The sequence below is a fragment of the Mesitornis unicolor genome, unplaced genomic scaffold (genome assembly GCF_000695765.1).
Source record: "Mesitornis unicolor isolate BGI_N332 unplaced genomic scaffold, ASM69576v1 scaffold37752, whole genome shotgun sequence".
In the NCBI taxonomy this organism is placed as follows: domain Eukaryota; kingdom Metazoa; phylum Chordata; class Aves; order Mesitornithiformes; family Mesitornithidae; genus Mesitornis; species Mesitornis unicolor.
Genome location: NW_010169305.1, coordinates 55,932 through 79,096, shown reverse-complemented (window position 1 = coordinate 79,096; position 23,165 = coordinate 55,932). Strand labels below are relative to the sequence as shown.

The 23,165-nt window shown below is 39.2% G+C and overlaps 1 protein-coding gene across 1 annotated transcript in view; it reads left to right on the top strand.

Moving 5' to 3' along the window:
* TNRC6B (trinucleotide repeat containing 6B) overlaps window positions 1–23,165 on the top strand; it is a 74,368-nt gene that overhangs the window by 8,428 nt on the left and 42,775 nt on the right. The window contains exon 2 of the mRNA XM_010179301.1: window positions 22,104–22,191. Within this exon, the coding sequence (XP_010177603.1) occupies window positions 22,104–22,191 (88 nt within the window). The remainder of the gene's footprint in view (window positions 1–22,103; window positions 22,192–23,165) is intronic.

Below are 23,165 nucleotides of genomic sequence, written 5' to 3'. Positions count from 1 at the left end.
CTTTCCCTTTCACATTCCTAGGCCATTGTTCTGTTGCTAAAGCAGTGTTCTAAAATTGTTGTTGTAATGGTTTTGAGCTTGAGCATTGCGTGCCCTGTGGATTTAACGTTAAGCTGTTAAAAACAGACTTCATCACTGGCTCAGTGGGTTCACAAGAACAAGGTTGTAGGTGGTTCTGCATTGTAAGTTTATTTATAGCAGATAACTTGATTTCGTTTCTTCATCCTGTTTTCTTTAAACTTTGAAATAATTAATTCTCTGTTTTCCAACTTGCTACATCTTTTAATATTTCTGTGGGTCTCATATATGTATGTATATGCTTGTATATATAATATGTGCGTGTTGGCAGTTAATGTAGTTAAAGACTACCATTTATTAGCTCATGTCGAGACTTCTTAGTGGTCCTTAGCTATTAAGGCCGTGAAAATGGCTCTCAAAGTCAATTCCAGTTTTTTGTTTGGGAAGAGCCTGCACAAAGCAAGCAAGTGCCGTTCTGTAAGGTAAGCACACAGATTGAAGAGGAGCTGCAGAGAAATTTGGAGGCTCTCTGAGGGCCACACAGAAAGTCAGTGGCAGAGCCAGACTTGAACTCAGAAGTTCCTGGCTCATGGCCTGGGGCTGAAGCCAGTCATACACAGCTGTATTGAATTGTGAAGAGAATGGTGCTTGCTTTCCACTTTATGGGAACAAAGCTGATTTAACTAAAATTATTATGTGGGTAAAAAGATGGAATTGTGTATTTTACCTCTTTCCAAATTTCACATGTTAAAACGTGCATTCAGTGGTTGTGGATTTCCACTGACCAAGGAGTATGGTTAACACAGCCGGGTCATAAATCAAATTGTAGTGCAGTGTCTTGAGGTCAGACTGAGGGCTTTTGCTGTGGGTAGAGGAATTCAGGGCTTTAAAGCTGCTCTGCCTGATACCTTGAGAAATATTAACTTCACAAAACAAAAACTCCCTGAAAAGTACATTATTTTCTTTGATGTTTTAAAATATAAGTGAAAACTTAGTTCAGCGACAATCTTCCTGAAGTCACTGTTTATTAAACTGAAATTCAGATTCTATATTTAACACTTGTGGAGTTTCTAGTGAGGCTTTAAACATTGTTATCCTTCAGTTCAGTTGGAAAGGAGGGAAAATCTGCTGTAAATTCAATGATGGATATTTTCTTTCTTCCTGGAGTAAAAACTTGACTTTCGAGTAGCTTTTATTGAGTGTATGGATAGTTTTGGTGATTTGAGGGGTTCCTTTTAGGTTAGAGGTTTTTATCTAAAATAATAGTATAGAATGAACATCACCATTACGAGTTAAAAAACTTGGCAGGGATTAGTAAATGTATTTTCACAGTAAAAGGGACTTTTTTCCAGGCAAAATGTCATTAGTTCCAAGGTCTAGCAGCAAAGTAGAATTTGGGTTTTTTTTCCTTGGGTATGTTTGCTTTATCCTTGTACCATTTCTTGCTAACTGAGGCCTTATGCAAATGTACAGTAAGGATGTTTTCCTCAATTAATAACATGGCACTTAGAGAAAACAAACTAAAAAACCCAAAACAAACAGACAAAAAACCACCGCAGTGTTTTACCAGGAAGTAATTTTCATTTTGTCTGTTGAAAGTAACAAAAACGCTGAGTAGTTCCAAAAAGAAATCCAAGTACTAAAAGCTTGACAATAACACATTTCACTTCTGAGGGACTGAAGCACTTGAGGCCTCCTTTCTGTCTTCTCCCCTGCTTTACGAGAGTGTCCTGACGTGTGCAGTGTGATGGTGTCTCGCTATTCCCAAACAGTTGTTACTGAGCAGTGTGAGCTTTGAGGCTGCATCTAAAACGTTGGTAATTAACAACGATCAGAATAATTAATTTGAACATTGCAGTGGTCTACTTTTTTTTTTACTTGCTCTCCTTTTTTATGCATCCCACTAACCAAGCCAGATGGAAAACACTTTCTGAGTTTCTCTTTCAGTTTCAGCTGTTTGCAAGTCTACAAGTCCTGGTTCCCTTCGGTTGTGGCTTCAGAAGAGACTTGAACTGGGTGTCTGTCACGTTTGTTGCACAAGCCTGGGCTGCTTCAGAGACTGACACTGTTGTGGCAGTTCTTGCTCTATTCTATTACAGCTGGCAATATGTTGTAATTAAATGGAACAGTTCTTCCCTGCAGGCCTTGCAGAAATAGGGTGCCATATAGTGATGAGTGGCTGAGTTTAGAGTAGAGTTGCTACCCAGTTACCACCCAAAACAGTGTTAGGGACTGGATTCTTGTGATGGTAAGTGGGAGACCCAGCTGCGAGTACTTCATTCTGAGCTGTGTCGCCTCCCAATTTAAGTTGTTTCAGTGTCAGAATAAAGTTTTTCCTCTCTTTAAAACAACGTGTTAGTTAAGAGCAAGCTTATCAACGTCTGATTTATCTAGGGTGGTTGTTTCCAGTAGCGCCCAATGTATTTTTTTAATATATAAAGAGCGTAAATAGAAGTTTGTGACGCTTGCTGCACTTCTCCATTTAAGTCAGCCAGCACAGTGGATGGATTTGCTTAAAACTAAACACTGATGCTTCACCTGAAATTTTGAATTTTAAATTCTATGTGAGTGTTTGAGCTCTGTATCACTTACACCGTAATGTCATACTACCTTTTTTTGCCAGGTAGCTGTGACAGTTGTTTCAATACAGTGGCTTCATAGATAGACACTTTGCACTGGCAGCGTGCATGGAAGCATCAATAAGCTGACAAATTAGATTTGAGCTTCTAGTGTTTAAAGGGCTTTTCTTCCAGCAGGAAATAGTCTCCCACACCAGCTTATGCATTTTAACCTTCAACTTTATATAGCGGCGAAGAGTTGACCTGTCTTTATGCAGAGCCACCTTTCTTAAAGAAGATAGAGAGAAGGTTTAACTGAATAGATTATAAGTACAGGTTTTTTTGTGGAACAGTGAATATCTTGCATTCCTGTCATATATCGTACACTGGTTTTGCATAGTGTCTAGGAAATTAAACTGCTGTGTTCCACACTTAAACAAAATTCATAGGTGGTAGATAGGAAGAGGCAGCTGTTAATTAAAGATAGGAGGAGTCTTCAGATCTACTGTGAGCAGTGGTAAAAATTATTTTTGTCAGTGGAAACATACAGGACATGTGAATCTGTGTGCTGAATGCTTTAAATGCTTTGGACGTAGCTGTTTTCTCTTTGAGGACCGGTGTTGAAAAAGATTGCGTATTTTTAAACACACAAAAGTAAAAAATATCTGTTACTCTTTGAAAATTATAATCTCTCAAAGTTTTATGTGTTTCTTTGTGTCTTGTGACCCCGTTGCTGAACATGAGAAATGCGTGGTTTTTATTAAAAATAGATTATTAATCTTATGTAATGCAACAAGGCAAAAATTACCCGAAACACTGCTTGGGTTGAGAATTTAGTAAGACAAATCAGCTTAGTCTTTGAACTTCAGAAATGTGTTATAATGATGTAAGTGGGCTTTATCATTTCATTTCCACCTCAGTTTCTCCCTTGAGAGTTGATATTTTAATTTTCTGTGTAGCATTGTAGTGATGCTCTTCTGTTTTGTCTTCGATGGCAGTTCAGTGGCTTTCTCATTTTAGATTATTTTCTGGATTATCTCTCGCGTTACAAATTATTTCACTCTCATAGCAGAAAAAGAGAGCGGTGCGTGTCTGGGAGATGTACCATAGCCATGGTGGATGCGATTTGCAGGTTCCTGTCATCTTAAAATTTTTGTGTCGAAGCAGCTTTCTGATGTGACTTTCCATATTGTGACGGAATCTAAGCTTCCTCAAATACAGATATTACAGAGCTGACTTACAGACAATTCTGCTTTCATAGTAATGTATAATCAATTTAAAAATAATTTCCTTCTTGCTTTTTGGGTAGTAATAGTTGCTAGATTTTTCGAATGAGACATATATCCAGTCCTCAGATTGATTGTTTACTGTTTATTGAAGCTTCTAAGTTATCTTAAACCACTGTGTTAAAAAGCAAGAGATACTTAAATGGAATTGAAGTTAGAAATGGATCTGGTGCAGTAGTGGTGAACGACATAAGCAGCAAGTAAAATTCATCACTTAAGCTGTAAATTAGTATTCCTGGAAAGAGACGGGGAATGATAACCCTCAATCAAGGCTTCAGAAATCTTGTCTCCTGCACACAGTACAAACAGGAGAAGCGCTGAGCTGAGTCACTGCTGAAGTTGGGCAGACACCGATTCCACAGAAATAACAGCGCAGTTCAAAGAAATTCTTTCCCTGGTGGGAGGCTGTCCTTAGTTTAGACAAATGCCTGAGGACACAGTGAACACTTTTCACTTTAACTTTCTAATGTCTTTGCTTAAGAAATAAGGAAATGATTGTTTACTTAGCAATTAGTTAGAGTTTCATGTCTAGACTCGATGGTTTAATCTATGCTTTATTTCCAGAAGGCATGAAATAAAGTTAACTTTTAAAAAATGCAGCTAGGGAACAGTGCACAGTATTAGGACTATAGAAATGGATGAATCAAATGTGAGAGGTGGTGATCATCTCTGCTTATTAATGGACTATTTCCTAGAGCTTCTGTTGTTTCTATATCACAACTATTGTGACTAGTTAATTTTAAATAGGCTGTTAAACAGGCACGATTTTATGGCCTGTGGAGTGCTGTTGTCCACACTTTTCCATTCCTTTTGGAATGAAGGAGAGACGTTTTTGCATTTTTTAAGTTACTGCTATACGCGTGTCTCAGGTCATCTGCACAGATTGCAGGTAAGACACACTACTGTGTTTAGCAAATGCTTGTGTTTTCCCGTTTAAATCAGGAAGGCATGTGATTTAGGGTGACGGTACTTCGTTGTAATGCAGTGGCTGCTACTTGTGATGGCTTTGTTCTGTGGATTCCAGTAACTTTCTGCTGTAGTTCTTATTTTTAGCAAAAACATATGAATAAACAGCAGTATTTCCAGTGTTCACATGATTTATCCTTGGAGTGGTCTCTTAAAAATGTGTTTAGCATTAGGCAGTTGCTGTTTTCTGTGACCTTACAAAGCTCTTGACTGAACTTCTAAATGCCTCCCCGATAATGCTTCCTATGGAGAGCTGACAGCCGTCTCTACCTTTCCAAACATAGCTTGCCAGTACCTAAGTTAAAAATATTAAAAACCAAGCATCACCCCCACCCCAACCCAAAAAGAAAACCCTAACAAAAACCCCACCTCACAAGCAAAAAGAAGTATGGACTTGTTTACTTAGAAATTCTTGGTTTTCTTTATCATATCAGTTAATGGAAGCAAGTAATTAAAAACATGAGCAGAAAACGGAGATGAAAGGATGTGAGATGCTGCAAACTTCCAAGTAGCGAGGTGCTTTTACAGTTCTGTACAAGCGTTATGTGTTGTGTGTACAAGCGTTATGTACAAGCATTATGTTTAGGTCGAGAGAGGTTCTCCTCCCCCTCTACTCTGCCCTGGTGAGACCGCATCTGGAATATTGCGTCCAGTTCTGGGCCCCTCAGTTCAAGAAGGACAGGGAACTGCTGGAGAGAGTCCAGCGTAGGGCTACAAAGATGATTAAGGGAGTGGAGCATCTCCCTTATGAGGAGCGGCTGAGGGAGCTGGGGCTCTTTAGTTTGCAGAAGAGGAGACTGAGGGGAGACCTCATTCATGTTTATAAATATTTAAAGGGTGAGTGTCACGAGGATGGAGCCAGGCTCTTCTCGGTGACAAACAATGATAAGACAAGGGGTAATGGGCACAAGCTGGAACACAGGAGGTTCCACTTAAATTTGAGAAGAAACCTCTTCTCAGTGAGGGTGACAGAGCCCTGGCCCAGGCTGCCCAGAGAGGTTGTGGAGTCTCCTTCTCTGGAGATGTTCAAAACCTGCCTGGACACCTTCCTGTGCAACCTCATCTAGGTGTTCCTGCTCCGGCAGTGGGATTGGACTTGATGATCTTTTGAGGTCCCTTCCAATCCCTAACGTTCTGCGATTCTGTGCCAATATATTGTGCTTGTAGACATGAGAAAAGGGAGCTGAGGTTTTTTTTTCTTTGCTGAATGTGGAAACTGATGTTTGTTGCCTTTCTGAAGTCTATAGTACATGTTTTCCTAGGAGATTCCTAAAACAGAAGGAATTTTCCTTGATACTTTTTCAGTCATAAAACAAAGACCTATGATGTAATATGCTTAGAAATGTAATGTTGGCCTTTAGAAATATTGTTTAAGAATGTGTTCTTCACATGGAAGAAAGTGTGCACAGCTCATACCAAATCAGGCACTCTGCTGTTAATTGTCCTTCAGAAACACAGCAGCAGTTTTACATCTTTAACATTTAGGAAAGCATATAGCAGTGCACCTTTTACTTAGTATTACGTGTTGGTTCTGTTCCATGTCTTCCCTCCGCTGTTTTTGACAGTATTCGGGCAAATGGCAAACGTTGATTCCAGAAAACGTTGGGACGATACTGTTAATTCAGAACAGAGATCAGCCTTCCGTGTGAATGAAGAATTCACACTTGCAGACAGGCAAAAATAATGTTCCAGGTAATGAAGAGTGAGAGTGGTGTTGGTAGGCGCTGCATGCCAACCATACCATGTTGAGGGTATTTGGTTCTTTCTGCCATTTTGGGCTCTTAGGTAATCCTGTTCATGGCGTGTCAGATCCAGATGCTCACATCTTCTTCATGTCCTCAAAACTCCAGTGATTATACGAGGAGACAAGTTTTGAGAGGCTTTGAATTTTTTGGCTGCTTAAGTGACTTCATGAGGAAGGATTATGAGTTTGTTGTAGTTCAAAACAAGTCGTGTCTTGCACTTGCACTGTGGTGCTGTTTTCGCTTTTCCTGTTTCTTACACACAGTTTCTTTACAATTCTCTGGTTCACGTTCTGTGTGTGCCAATGAATAATTTCAGCTTGCATCTTAATTAGTCACATGAGTCATGACACAAAGCATTAGGTTGTGATGTTTTGAAGAGTAATTTATCAATCTCAACCTTGAATGGGAAATGACTAATAGAAAGGATAGCCAGCTGGTTGCAGCAAGAAGGGTGAGAAGCCTGTGTCTGGCAAACAGGCATTTCTGTACCAAGCTCTGTAAGGAATCTGCCTGCTTAACGCATTTGAAGATTCTCAGAGTCAAACACATTCATTTTTCAGTGCCCCTGAGGTCTTGCTGCTTTAAAAGTAGATATCAAGTCTAGCGCATATCTGTATTTTCAGCAAACTGTACCAGAATATAGCTCAGTTTATTGACTGTGTGTATCAAATTCCTAGTAAACCCCACACCTTTACATTAATTCACTTATATTTTATGACTATAAGTCTCATGTTTTGGCCTTCAGCATGTTTCCAGCAATGCAGCAAGGAGGGGACTGAATGCACTTGTGGTGCACCAAGTTTCTTGAGCAGGGTCTGCAGTCTCTCATCCTCATTAAAGCTTTAATTAGACCTGGTTCCTGCCTGTCTGCCTTAACAGCAGGTACAAGAGTCAGACAAGGTACAGTCACAGAACAAGAGGGCATGGTCAGTTAATAAAATTGCTCCCTTCAATGTCATGTACATATCTTAGAAACGGCACTCCATCCTATGAATGGTGGTGTGCACCTGATGCTAAAAGCTGTTTAAACGAGATGGCTGATTTGGTTTAATTTGAAGTAGCTTTTATCAGTGTTTGTCTTCATACAAAAGTAGGGAGGAAGGAAGTTTGTTAGTTTTTGTATTGTAGAGGTATGTCTTAAAAGGCATGCTGAAATTGTGTGACGGGACAGTCTGTTTTAATTATACACTTGAAGTGATAGATGTATTGAAGCTTTTTTTTTTTTGCTGTGATACACCTGGCTTAAAATTAAGTTCTGTTTCACCAGATTTTTGGTTTTTTTATCAGCTGTAGTTACCATAATTTAATAAGTTACCAACAATTTTGAGTAATAGCTTTATGAGATAGGGTTGTGTCAGTGATACAGTATTTACTGTGTCTCTGTGGTATTGGCATGGCAAGTCCTGACTTTATTTTCATCTATAGTGGAATTTTCCTGACCTTAAGTACAACCATGATCTGTAACAGTGTAGTTCTAATTCCTTTATTTTATATACATGTAATTATTCATGACTTATGGAATGTCTCTTAAAAGTGTGAGAATATGCTGCCACACAGTTACACATTTTGCTAGGGATATCCATTCCATGTAATACCAGATAGAAGTTGGTGATCAGCATCTTTGTGTATATGATAAAACTGTATTGAGAACTAAGTGCTCTGAAAAATGTTTTTTACTAATCGGTAGAACCAAAGCATGAACTTTGAAATACTGTATTGTGATGAAAGGATCATATATTCGTGCTTTATCTGACTTGGAGAATGGCTGTTTCTGTAGTAGATGTTTGTCTGGAGAGCACACACTGCCACCGCTGTTCACGTAAAGCTTCTGTGGCTGCAGACTCAAAGGTGGCTCCCTCTTTGGTTCCAAGTACATTTGGACACATCTCGGCAGCATTTGCTCTTTGAGCTTGGTCATATTTTTAAGTGCAGTGAGTTGTTTAGGATCTTCAAGATCTTTTTATTGAAGGATGGGTGCTCGTTTAACCTAGGAAAACTCAGCAACTCAGCAACTTTTGGGCTCTTGGCTTCCGAAGAGTTACTGAGGGTGGGGGATGCAACGCCATTTGCTGTTGAATTTCATCAGTCCTCTGCTGAAGACGTACTGCTTGAATGATACCATAAACTGTTAAGTAGCTGTTGTCCCACCTAAGGGGGAGGACAAATCGCTTCATGTGATGAAAGCAGAATATACTGAATTGTGTATCAAATACACTGAAGTGTTACCTGGCTTTGTACTGTGAGAGAACTGGAGATAAAATTATAGTGATAACACACCTTCATGGCCAAGAGAGTAGGTTTCTACTGCTAGGTTATGTCCTTTTGAAAGACTGGAAAAAAAAAACAAACCCACAGCAAAACCCCACAAAACCAAACCAACAAACACAAAAAGCCACCAACAAACTAGACCCAGGCATTCATCCCGTAGCCAGAAGGAAAACATAGTTTGCAATTTAAAACACAAAACAAAAACCTGTTTTTCATTCTGCCAGCTTTTTGCCAGCCTTCACTGAATCTTGCTGTTTTGGTGGGAAGTAAAACTTGTGCTTGAGCTTTCTTTAAAAAAAAAAAAAAGGGAAAAAACAACCACCAACCTAACAAAAAAATCCCCAAAAGCTGCTGGGCTGAAATATGAATTACACAGTTTTTCATTTAATTTCTTTATTGACATTGTAACAACAACGTCCCCTTTTCTAACACAGCGTTCACTGTGAAGTGAATCTGCAAATGTTTTTAGTGCAGCTTGATTTGTCTTACGTAGGAAATAGTCTTTCTCCAAAGCAAAAGTATTTTTTACACTCTTATTAATGTCAGATTCTCAACTAAATTTAAAAGGGAATTATTGCAGGAGTTCAGAGCTTGTCACCTTTTGGGCCTTTCCAGTAAGTTAACAGGGATTTAAAAAAAACTAGGAAATTATTCTTACTCCTGTCGTTAAAGTCTGTGAATGTGGCAGCACCCAGAAGCAAATCAACTTTGATATGTTTTAGTGTGGTTGGCTTTCACACAAGTCCTATGAGTGTTAGAGGTTGGTATCTCGTGATAGTTCTGGTTGTTGGAAAGAGTAAATAATTGTAAAGGAAGTTATGCTTGAAGTAGGTCAAGTGTGGACATGTTATACTAAGTTGTAAGATCACTGAAGTACTTAAGTGATTACTACAATATAGTTTGCTGAAAACATTCCTTTTGGACTCATAAAGGTTATTTCTTTTGAGAATGGATACTGAGTTCTCAAAAGAAATTGGTATTTTTGTTTCCTTAATTACTGGAGTACATGACTGAATGCTAAGAGGCAGCTCACTCTCATTGGTGAGGTCTGAATTCGTATTTGAATTGTGTCTCAGCTTGATATTACTTGCTAATTTTGTCAGAGTACCAAAGAGTCACACTCACACCTCTCTTCTCCACGGAAAGTTACCAGGCTAGAAAAATGGATTTTTACTAAAAAAAAAACCAGTAAGTGTGTTTGGAGGAAGCCAAACTCAGTGTCTTCATGATAGTGCTTGAGTGTGACCGAGGTGCTGTAGTGATGTACTGGTGATCAGGTGCTGTGCAGTTCCCATCACATCTGGAGCATTAATGACGTCTTTGTTTCTAGTGGAGTGCTCCTTAATGGCAAGCGCCACTTGTTCTCCATACTGCTGACTTCTGTGAGTTTGAACATAGGTTATTTATTCTTTGCTGGGGTTTACTCATGTGCAGCATTAAGTTTTACATACTTCTTAGTGTTGTTGCAATGCTTAATTAATATTTATAAAGGCCTTTGACATCCTGTGATGAAAGGAGCTGTGCAAGTGTTCTGCAGTGGCGTTATTGTATTAGTGAAAATACGGGAGGGGTCGGGAAGATCCCAGTTTTTAATTCAGAGTGAGCAATGGAGTCATTCTGTAACCTTGAGCAGGTCATGCAGTCTCTCGTTTTGTAACATATCCTGGGAAAGCCCTGCGTTGTGCGGTGTGGTATTAAATGTCATCCTTCCTTTAGTCAGTTCTAAAGGGAGGAGGAAGAAAAAAATGTATGCAGCTTCTTATGGAAATACATCATTAGAAGTAGCAGAGAGTGAGGATGTAGTGGATGTAACAGTTGCATGTTAGAGTCAGAATGAGACCTGAGCATGCATTATGCACTCATAGGTGAGGCTGGATTTGGCCTGTTGCAGATCTTTTTCTTATTCAGATTCTGTATACACTGTGCTTAACTGCACCTTCCCAGTGGAGTGAGTGTATATAATCTTTATTGCATTCTAAGAACTCGCTCACTAATCCGCAGTATTTAGCTGGTAAACAAGTGCTTACTTCAGACTGTGAGCACTGTATTTGAGCTTTGTGATTGCCAAGATTGATAATCAGCTCTCACTGCATCCAGTATTTGGCTGCTGCGTAACTATACACAATATCAGTCTCGTATGTGGCTTTCCCTCATATGACAGAGGAAGCTTGTGTTTGCACGACATCATTAAGAATACAAGATACCGATGAAATTTTTTAAAAAGTCTGTCTGTTTAAGACTTAGGCAGCTAACCATTTGTCTCATTATATAAGGCACAGTAGCATTACATTATTTGCCATGCTTCGTGCATGCAAATTCATGGTTTCAGGGTTTTTTTCATACAGGATGCTGCATCTGTATTTTACTCTTTGCACAAAACACGTAAATATGGTTTAAAACAAGAGGCTTCAGAACTATTATTTAAGGTACTTCGGAAAGGAACTAACTTGCACAGTGAAGTGTGAGGCACAGACGACTGCATGTGCTGGTTTGTGCATGTGCATTGTGGTGGGTTCAGATTGAAAGCACCTGGATCTCTGTCCTGCTCTGCTGCACTCTGGTTGTACGGCGTGCTCCTGGGGGCTTTTTACTTGCCTTCAGTCCTGCTTCAGCTCTCAGCTCAGCTGCTGTAAGGATGAAGAGGAACGGTGTTTGTCTCAGCTGAGTATAAACAATGGTTTGTAGTCTTCAAGAACACCGGTTACAGAAAAAATAAGAATAAAAAAGAATTTGCCTGCTCCACTCCAGCTGAATATAATGAACACTCGCAGACAGATTTGTTTAAAGAGGCAGTATTTTGGCACGGTTTATACAGCATTTCCCAGACCTGCAAAATATGCTCCTTCTTTTTCCTTCTGCCTTTAATTTCGACTTCCTGATATGCATCACGACACCCCTGAAACTTTGTAACTGAATATTTTCAGGAAGTAGCTGAATGAATTTTCTTACCAGGTAAAAATAAGTATTTGCCTGAGGCAGTAACTGAGTAGAAAACACAAACCTTAAATACCTTTGCCAAGAAAATCTGAGCAAGCTGTAAGAGTTTTTTTTAATGTATTAGGAGTGCGAGCAACCTTAACTTGCTGGTTCTTCCAGCTTGGCCTACAACAGATGAATAATAACTTTGTGCGGAAAGCCTTGTTCTTAACTTCCCACTGATAAAAGTAAATACATTCTTGCTTTAGTATTCTGATTTAGTGTAATTAAAATAATGACTTACAGTTTGATAAATGTTATTTTCATTACTACAGTGCCCTGAAGCACTGTGTATGGAAAATTTTACAATATTATACAGATCTGGAGGTATGTAATGTGCCTGTCAGGCTGTTAATTAACTTGCATAAAGTGTTTTGGTTTTTATAGCAAGTGAATTTAGAGTGTTTCTTTGGAAACTGAATAAAACAAACAATCAGATTGCTTTTAAAATGAATTATAAATTACACCTTTCTGATGCTGTGGAGGGTATTCCTGTAATATCCTCAGGCAGGTGGAATTCCAAGCACCCACCTCATCATTCATAGAAGCTGCTTTTAAGCCGCGTGCTTCTGTCTGATGGTTGGGTTTTGCTTGTTGGGTTGGGGTTTCACTATAAACTGCTTCACTCATATCTATATTCTTTTTATTTTTTCTCTTGATCCCACCTGAAGTGCCATACCACAAAAGTTAAGATTTTTTTGAAGTGTGTTAAACTGCAGCAATAACACTGTAATGTGGTATTATCCAGTGTTTTCTTTATTCTCACCTTGCCCAGAATTCTGTATCTCCAGATACAGATTGGATCTTTACCTGGCTGGCCTTTGGGTCTCACTTTTTTTGTATGACTGAGAAACACAAGTATAAAAACGACAGTTGTAATCCAAGAAATGTTAACGTTTGTTTTAGACGTAACTACTTCTGTTGTCAAAGATCCTGTGTGATCTAGTTTCTTATTGTTTGCATGGTCTGTGCTGGTGCCACAAACAGTGTTCTGGCAGAAAATGTTTCATTTAATTAAACTATATTATACTTTTTCAGTATTTTTTTCCTGAAATGTCACATTCTGACATTAAAAGCAAATGTCATAATTGTTGTGTGTACTGTGGCATAGTTACCGTAGCAAATAGATTAGTTTCTTGGGACCTTTTTCAGTGTTAAAAATTAATTCTGTTTTTGACATTTAAGACTGAAATTTGTAATCTAAGAAGGTGCAGAGCTGCTTTTGTTAAAATTAGAGTTTACACCGTAGGAAGGAGTTAACTTTTGCTTTTTAACTGCATTCAGAAGGTTAATAGTAAATGGGTTTTTAATAGCATTTCTCATCTATACATGCATACAAGAATGCATTATTAAGGTGGCAGCAATAGTTGTCAGCTTCACTTGCGTCACCATTTGTAACCAATTCAGAGCCCCAGTGGAGGCACTGGTCAGGCTGCCAGTAGAGCTTGGAGCTTGACTTGTGAAGTTGATCTGGGCTGCAAAATGTGGATTTACTGATACAGACACCTAAGGTGGAGGGTGTAGCTTATTTAGGAGTTTCTGCTGCAGTTCTTCTGCAGAAGACGTATTGGTAATTGGTTCCCTGCTCACTGTACCACTAAGTACAGAAACACTGTTCCACCCTAAAGTAATATTTTTTTGAAAAAAGGATTTCTGAAGTGGATTGGCAGAGTCAGTGATACGGGATTGGTTATGGTCAGTGATGCAGCTGGGCAGTATGGGTTGGCTCATGGGAGTCAATGCTGGCTCTGGTAATGTTCAACATCTGCATTACTGACCTGGTTGATAGGGTGTTAGGTACCCTCAGCATGTCTGCAGGTGATCCTGCACTGGCCTGAGTGGTTGACACCTCTGGGGAATAAGGTTTCTGTTCGGGGGAACTCAGTAGGCTGGAGAAAACCAAAATTCAACAAATGTCAATGCAAAATACTACAACTGGGGCAAAGTAACCCTGTGCTATAGCATAGGTGAGGCACCCACTGACTACAAAGTAGCTCTGCAGAAAAAGCACCTGAAGGTCCTGACAAAGTAAAATGTGACTCAGCAGCGTGTCCTTGGTGTTAAATGAGCCACGTGCTGGGCTCTGTTCACAAGGCTATAGCCGGTGGTTCAGAAGAAGTGATACTTCTCTATTCAACACTCAAAAGTCCACCTTTGACACGGTGTGTCCAGATTTGGCTCTCAAACAGGAAAGACACTGATATATTACATGGTCACTAAGGTGATTGGTGTTCTGGAGCACATCTTGCACAGGGAGAGGCTGAGAGAACTGGCTTTGTTCAGCCTTGGAACAAGAAGACTGAGGGGGTAAAGTTACTGCTGTCTTCAGCTGCCTGTTGAGAGGAGGAGGGTATGGAGAGCCAGGCTCTTCCTAGAGGTGGTGCACAGTGATAAAGCTAGAGACGGCAAACACGGGTTGCAGCAAATTCTCATTAGATATTGGGGGAGGCAAATGCAGTGGGTGTAGTTAAAAAAATGGATTAATCTCTCCCCACCGGTGGTGTTGTCTCTGTCCTTGGAGGTACTTACAGTATGACTGGAAACTGAGCAACCTACTTGATGATGGCTCTGCTTTGAGTATGGGCTTAGACCAGACTCCAGGTTGACTTCCAGAAGTCCATTCGATCAGAATTATTTGGGATTCCGATGATGAGACTAGTAAGAACATAATGTAGCTAGAGCAGAAAAGTGTCACTTGGTTCCTAAAGACGAATGGATTAAATAATAATAATACTACGAAAATCGCATTGGAAAGGGCTTTTGAGGGAAATGGTTCTGTGTAACTTTTCTTCTGTTAGTTTTCAAGTGAAAGGATTTATTTGTCTTGACTTCCAAGCCATTTGAGATTATAAAACTGGTAGAGTTTGTCTCTTAATCAAAAGATTACTAAGAAGTACAAAGCAGTACTGACAGATACTTGTGTATACTCCATTTACAGACTAATAAGCCATCCTTCAGCTGACATCTGGCAGTTTTCTGGGATGGCCTGTGTTTGTTTCAAACCCCGAGTTGTTTGGCTAAGTAGGACTCTCGTATTTCTGTGTGCATAGGAAGGCAGCTAAGATGTTCTTTTAGGATGGTGTAGTGAAAAGGAGTCTCACATGCGAAGTAAAGTTCAGCGGCAGCTTCCTCAGTGGTGAGCTGTCCGGAGCATTGATACTCCTCCCCACACACACACATCCATAATTGCAGAAGTGAAAGGATTTCACTTAATGAAGATGCAGAGAAATATTTTTGCCAGCTAGTTTTTCTTCTTATCTGCTGAAATTATGGCTTTAGCAAGATTTAGGGTTTGAGAGATTATGTATTGCCAGGATATTTCATTTGTAGTGGAATAGAGGTCTCAAACTGTACTTCTTGAGGATTGCCAGCTCTTCCCTTGTCAAAAATCTGACTTGTTTCTCTCTAAGCCTGTAGCAGAGACAGGTTCTTTATTGAGATTTTCTTGTGGTAGCTGTTTTCCATTTACTGTACCATATTGTTTGTTAGGCATTCATTTCTCTACATATTTTTTTGTGGCTTTCGGAACCACAAAGATATTTTTCTTGGTAAACAGTTATAGATAGTAGAGCCGATATGATAAATTACTGGGCATCTTAATTACAGGAAGATTTCTAACTGAATGGTTTGCCATTCTTGGGCTATTTTTACCATGTTTCGCAATTCTCCAAGCACACTTTATCTGTGTCCTTGGTAGGCGGGAGCGTGCATGCTATGAAATAATAATTCCTGATTTGTAAGGGCTCTGAAGCAGGGGAGAAAACTTGCTCAGTTTTTACATTCCAGAACTTTGGCTGTAGCTCTCAATTTCCCTAAAACTTTTTTTTAATCAAGTGTGGCAGACATTTGAAATCTTTAGATGGCACCTGCAAGTCATTCTTTTAATTTATATAAATGATACAGCTGGAAAGAGTAATTCTATAAAAGGAGTGCAAGCAAGAACTATGGAGTATTATAAACACTACAGTTCTTTTTTCACACAATCCAAGGTTTTCTTAACAGGACACTCTTCAAGCTGCAGTTGACGCTCTCTGCCCAAACCAGTTGCTGAAGTGTTGAGAACAAACCTCTTGATGTTTTGTTGCATTGTATGGCTTTTACTGTCCAGTTCTTCAAAGGAAACAGCTTTTTATGGTCAGAGTTGTTCTCCTTCTATCATGTAAATCACTGTGCGTATACGTATTGAGCACTCCACAAAGAGTTATTCTATCAACAGGTGTAATTGCAGTCTATAAGGAGCCCTTCTTCAGAAAAGCGTACTTTTAGCAAAGTCAGTAGGCTAGTGTTTTAAAGTCGGTTATTTTCTACTGCGGCTTCAAATTACCGATGTTTTGCTGTGATAAAGGCCTATCAGTTGTTCCAGATACGTTATTTAAAGTAAGCAAACTTCTTGCTGTGACGCTGTTTTGGTTTTCAGCCAAAAAGAAGAAAAAAGCAGCTTACTCTTAACTCCTTGGAGAGCAATAATCTTTTGCCATTTGAAAACTCTGCTTTGCAGAGCACTTCTAAAACTACACTTTCTAAAGTCTTTTCATGCAATACATGGTTAAGGGTATATTGTGCATGTATAAAATCCACAGGTAACCCTGTGTGTGGTGTGACACACTTTTGCTGTCGCCTTACGTGTGTTATACCATGTACATATGTCATGGGTACGAATTTAATATCGTACTCTGAGTTCTGCTATCTTTCATTCAAAAAGCGTGGGACAATCGTCCTTCTAACTGGGCGATTTTAAACTGCGCAGTTTATCTCTTGCTTCCATATTGCAGTTGTTCAGCGATGCTGTAAACTTATTTCAAGCAAACAAGTCATTTTCTTGTTTTTCTCCTTGAAAGTTTATACTCTGGATCTTCAAGGCTGCTAATCTGAAGGAGCAGGTTTTTTCCCTTATAAACTTCAGAATTCATTTGGCCTAAAATAATTTCATATTCCGTTTTTGTCAGTTCAGGGTGAAGACTGACTTTCTAAATGGCTATCTCCTATTTAATCAGCTTTTATCTGGCTTATGTCTGTCAATTTTCTGCATGCAAGCGTTGCTTCACAAGAAAAGTGGCTGTGATACTGTGCTTTTTAGCATTTTTTTTTTATGAAGTTAATCAAATTTTTTCATCTTCTGATCAGCAACTTCGTAACTCTTTACATGGCTTAATCTGGTGGAAGTAATTTTACCTTCAGGAATTGAGGGTCAGTCAACCCTGGGATTTATCCCATGCTGTGTTTGATGTTCTGTTTAAATGTGCCAGAGCGCACTTGTGTGTTGGGACACACCATGCTCTTCTCATGCTGTTAAAATAGTGGAACGTGTCTGTCAAGTAGGATATATTGAATGAAAGTAGAACTGTAAAGATTTCTATATTCTAATAGCAGTGTATTTAATTTTACTTCATCTTTAGTCACTGACATGCAGCTTCCAGATAGGATTTAAAAATCCATCCACCTTGAGTGTCTGAAGCAGTAGATTGAGTATTCTTTGCTGCAGCAAGAAGGGCTTGCAACTCAAGGTGCAAGAAGTAATTTGGGACTTTGTAGTCTGCTTTTTCTTCATTGCTCATGACCCTTAGTTATAATCAGCTTGTACTTTTTATTGTAATTGTATATAAATACTGTTATACTAGAGGATTGCACCAATAAAGGCTGTGTTGCAGGTGGGAGAATTGAACAGATGCAGGTGACAATGGCAGGATCACACATGCAGGGTGTGGAATTAAGGACTAGATACAGTCAGAGGAAACATTCTCTTTAATATAACAAGGTAGGATTTTGTTTCCAAAATAAATACCTTTCCTTTTACTAGTAGATCTTTCTATGATACAATTTATGGAGTTTTAACTGGATGCTGTGTGGAATGGTGTTACGATACAATAAGGTGCAATTTCCTTCAAATGCAGTCGATTTGACATGTTTCTGCTGCTTGCCTGTGCTATTCCTGGTGTTCTGAGAATACTCCCAGCTAATGCTGTTTACAAAACAGGATAGTCCAGGTGAGTTTTTGTTAAGTTGAATTTGCTTGCGATAGAGAAGGCGCAAGCAAGGGAAGGTTAGGGACAGAACTGCAGAACTTGATGATAAAGAATAGAGTGGAAGAAAATTAAACCTCCTCCTGCAGTGGTGAGGCTGTTCAGGAAATAGCACTGCTGAAGACAGCTCACTTGTCTGTAGGAGATTTCATCCTTGTATAGATTGGGAGGTGTTTTTTCCTTGGAAAAACCCTGGCCTTGAGCCTGTTAAAAAGGTGTTTTTGCAGTGCATCTGAGACAGCAGTCTATGCAGCCTAATTCTGCTGGCATCCAGGCTGTAGAACTTATCAAAAATTTATGGTTCTGAGGAAATCTCAGAAATGCTGAGAAGCAACATGCTTGTAGTTAGAGTTCATGGGAAATGCTTCTTGCTTCAAATCTTCTGCAGAGTTGGATACCTTACTGTAGAATAAATTTGTGGTTTCTTGGTTCCTTAAGTTTTAAGTCTCTTTGTTTCTAAATTATTAGAAATGCATTTGTGGCCTGATATTTTGGATGATAAGAGGCCTGTCTGTAAGAAAGAGTTAGTTAATAGCTCAAGTGTGGCCTCTAAGTGAGACTGGTCTATGCATGCAGATCATTATCTCGCATAACCCTTTAGCTCTGGTGAGTTATAGCTAAAGCCCTCAGGGAAAATTTAACAGTTGTTAATGTGACTTTATAATGTGTAGCTTTATAGATAAAAGCTTGTTCTGTTGAAGTGCTGCTCAGCCTACAAGTGTAGTTTCAGAATCCCCTGTATTCTGGAGGAAGATACAGAAGTTGGCTCACAGTTTGGAAGCATTTCTTTAATAACTCTTTTCTTTTTTCTTTTTTTTTTTTCCCTGAAATGGCTCTGTTTTAATAACTTGGACTTCACAAGTGTTTTCTGTTGCTTTTTTTAGTTCACTAGCTGAAAATCCTTTTTGTTTTTCTCTAAAATGATTGCTTTTGTCTTAGCCAGAAGAGGTTGTTACAAGAACTTGATGAGGTATTGAGGGCACTGCATCATAGATTGTTTGGTTTGGCTTTTTTTAATAAATAAAATTTGGGGTTGCAACCTGTAGTTTCTCATTGTTTGTAAGCTGTTAATATGCCCTCTTTTAAATATTTGTCATTAAAGTCAGTAGTACACTTTTTAAATACTTTCCTGTAGTGTTGATTCTAAGATTTTGTGGGAAATATTGAAGTGCAGTTAGGTGATATTTTTAAGACCAGCACATGCTTTCTTGAAGAAAGTTAAGAGTAAAGAGCTGGCTGCTTAGCAAACTTCCTCTTCAGGGCTGTGGTGTGTCAGTGTTCCCATTACTGTGTGCCGGTAACAAAAACCGGAACCACACCCCATTGTATTGCTCTAAATTCACTCCTTTGGCAATGATGGATTTTTCTCCCCGTGTTGATCTTGTCAATGTAAGCAGCTGCTTGCTGGAAAGTACATGATGGGACCCCCCAGGTTCCTTGAGCAGGCCAGGAGAAGTTATCTTTTAGCTGATGAGGGAAGGTTAATGGGCATCGGGTTCTTCTGAATGAATCGCTGAGGTACTTGGAAGTTTTGTTTATGGTGAATTTATTGGAGCACTTTGCACTGCAAGTTAAGTTTGTGTTTAACAACTTCTTGCATACAGCTGAAAGGGGAAACCATTGATCATAAAATTTGAAATATTGAAATGCATTGAAGAATGAAAGTGGGAAGATGGCAAGTGTGATACCCCAAATGGCAATAAGCTATTTCCCCTGCTAATTCAGCGACCTTTCAGCATTGTTAACATGTCTGTAGTATCCATTCTTACGCTGTCATTTGGGGAGTATAACTTCATGCTTCCTGCATGTGTGTGAGGTTTCAGTTATGCTTTATCAAGAACTTTATGGTCTGATATATGATGCAACTCAAGTGTTCATCAAGATCCTTCCCACCTCAGAGGAGTTCAAGTGTGTGCTTACATGAACTAAACCCTAAGTTACTAAGTACTGATTATTGCTCTGTTGCAGCTCTTGATGATGTGCCCAGTGGAATATGCAATACACATCTCTGCTAAAAGAGCAGGAGAAGGGGAGGCCATCATGCGAAACAAAGGGCATCTCTGCACCCTCAGTACTACAGATATTTGTCTGTTTATGCCCGAGAGCAAGGCAGCAGCAGCAGCAGTCTCCCTGTCCTGAACTTACCACAAAGACAGATGACCGTAACTGTTTACTCTCGGGCTATGGATCTTCTGTCCTTGGCATTAGTGCTACGTGTCGTTGTAAGCTATAGTTTCAGCTTTGACTGTGAATATGACCTTTTGCTTACTCTTTTCCATTCCCTGCTCTTCTGCTTGCAAAACTTAAGGAAGGTATTTTTAAGTAGAAGACTGGCTGTGCGCCGGGCAGTTACTGGAAGTCATTTTGTAGTTTGATCCTACCCTTTTTCAGCAGCTCTTTTAAGACAGCTCTTAAACTTTTGCCTGCTGCAAGAAAGTTTTCTTGAAATAGTATGCTTGTAACTGGCGCTACAGCCCAAAAGGCACATGGAGCTTGACAGTACAAAAGTAGTAAACATGACTTGAAGTTGTAGTAACTTTGAAACATGAGCGTGTCACTGGAGAGCTTTTTCTTATTGCTTACAATCTGTGGCTCAAAGGAAATGGGAAATTTTGTCTTAATGCCATGACAGACAGTGCGAAGTATACTGACCTCCCCAGTGCTTCGTGTCTCGTGCTGGTATTAAAACTGCAAAACCTGTCGGGCTTTTCCTTGTGAGAGGTTAGGGCTGGGAAGAGTGCTTTGACGTTTTATAGAGAACAGAAAAGAGCAAGAACTGACCTGGCTTAAGCCAGAGTGCATTGAATACTGCTCTGTGTGGTGTGGAAGGCTTGCCTCAAACTTTGCTAAATGCAGACTAAACATGCCATTAGGTATGGATTGCTTTTGGTAATGACCTCAGGATGCTGTTAAGAAGAACTCATCATGCCCTTATCCAAAGAGAATTCTTCGCAGTTCTCAATCAGGAAGCTGTTAACACATAACATCTCAAAATATTTTTGTAGGATTTGATTACTTATGTAGGTGTCTCTTTGTACACTGTCTTGGCAGTATCTGGTGAAAGTGCAAACAGAAATATTACCTACACCATATAAATGCAATGGAATGAAAATTCTGAATGATGTGACAGCAAAGCCAATACAACTCTAATATTTTTATGCCGTGATCAGAAAAGAGCTGAGTACATAAATACAAGAAATAGCTCAGTACTACTATAAACTCCGGTCTTGTTTATAAAGCTGTTTTGTTTTGTATAAAACCTTGTTCTGAAAGATCATGGGTTATACTCATTAATTGTTTCCTGTTTGTAAAGGTCCCACCTCTAGTCCCTGATCTAGCCCTCATCTGTCAGATCGTCTTTTTACATTGTCTTAATCTTTCTCTGTAAAAATAAATTACTTGAAGCAAGCTGAAAACTTGGTCTCAAATTCACTTTGAAGGAGGTAAATAGAACTGGTTAGCAAAAATGTGATTCACCATAGAAACAGCCCGGCCAATAGCACATACACAGTAAATTAACTATTTTCTGGTACTTTCATATTTGATACGAAACATAGCAACAAGACGATAGCTTGACAACAATAGCAGCTGCACATATTTTTCTTCCTTTTTCTGAAAGAATATTCTTGAGGGGGGGAAAAATAGATTCCCTGGAAAGTAATTTATATTACAAGTTTCATCACAAAAATTCTGTGGGTGGGTACAATAGGCTAGAAATTAAATTAGTGATTTGTATAATAAATGATGGTTTTGATTTGATATGACATTTCAAGTCTCTTACAAGTGACATAGCTACAGGCAATAGAATAATCTCTTCCCCTTGTGAAGATAAATGTCGTATAAGACCAAACCATCTTATATTAAATTACAACTTCCCTTTTTTTTTTACCATATGAAAAGATTCATGAGACTGTTCATTAAATAAAAGCAGAACCCAATTAAAAGGGTACTTTGGCCAAAATGTCTTGAAGCTATTTTCTAATACCAGACTTGTGGTTAATTTATATCGGGTACTGCCATAAGAGGCCTGGCCCAAATAAAGGAATTTTCCTTTATGCAGCAAGTGGTGTGGTTGTGGCCACACTGAGCTAGAAGGTGCTTTTCTTACCTCAAATAGACTGAAACCCTTGAATGCAAATGAAGTATGATGATAAGAGAAATGTGGTGTCTTGATTGCCTTTCTTGGGGGGAAGAGGGCTATAGTACGAGTGGCTGCTCTTATGGAGCTTGGTTTTGCTTATGTCATTGTTTGTCGTGTCTTGGCAGAGAGAAGGAGCAAGAAAGGGAAGAACAGTTAATGGAAGACAAGAAAAGGAAGAAAGAGGATAAGAAAAAGAAGGAATCTGCTCAGAAGGTAGGTTTTGATTTCTGAATTCTTTTGTCCAGCTGACGCATAAATAGTGTTGGGGGTGGTAAGATGTTTAACTGTATTTGAGCTTAAAAACTTGACTGATGCTTTATTAAAGACTGTATTTTGCATCATTGTTCTGGAGCTTATGTGTTTAACTTGATGTTTCTTCTCCTTAGTGTGTCATGTGAATTAAAAGAAGTTTTTTTATATAAAATATTAAAATTAAGTTACTGAATATGGGCTCTCTTTATCTATGCAACTCCTCTTGTTTTGAGGTGTTTGATGATGGAAATGCTGCTGGGCTTTTGTAATTCTTGCAGTAAAATTGACTAAATATTTTCTAGAGTAAGTCCTTGGGGAAATTTGTATGACATATTTACTACTGAAGGTTCCCTTTATTTTTTGTTAAATATCACTTAGGTTTTACATTTCCTGTAGCTAATAGCACTTTTGCTGAACTGTACCAGTTCAGGTCTGAGGCATGGAGAACTGATAAGTCACTGAAAATTGGTTTTGCTCAGAAAATGGGTTTGAACGCTTGGTGTATTAGAAGCTCTCTGTTTTTCTGAAACTCTGGTGGATTGCTCTAGGAGTTAACTTGACACATGAACTTGAGTCTGTTGCAGCTTTATCCATGCTTTTTGCTGGTGACATCCTTTCTGTCTGGTTCTGGCCTTCCCAGTAACAGATACAACCATCCTAAAGTGGGTCCAACAGAAGGCCCCTGAGATGATGAAGGGACTGGAGTGTCTGACAGATGAGGAGAGGCTGAGAGGGCTGGGACTGTTCAGCCTGGAGAAGAGAAGGCTCAGGGGGATCTTACCAATCCATGTATATACATACCTAGGGGGAGGGAGTAAAGAAGATGGAGGGAGGCTCTTTTTAGTGGTGCCCAGTGACAAGGCACGAGGCATTGTGCACAAATTGAAATACAGGAAATTCCACATGTGCACAAAGAGGTCTTTTTATGATTATGT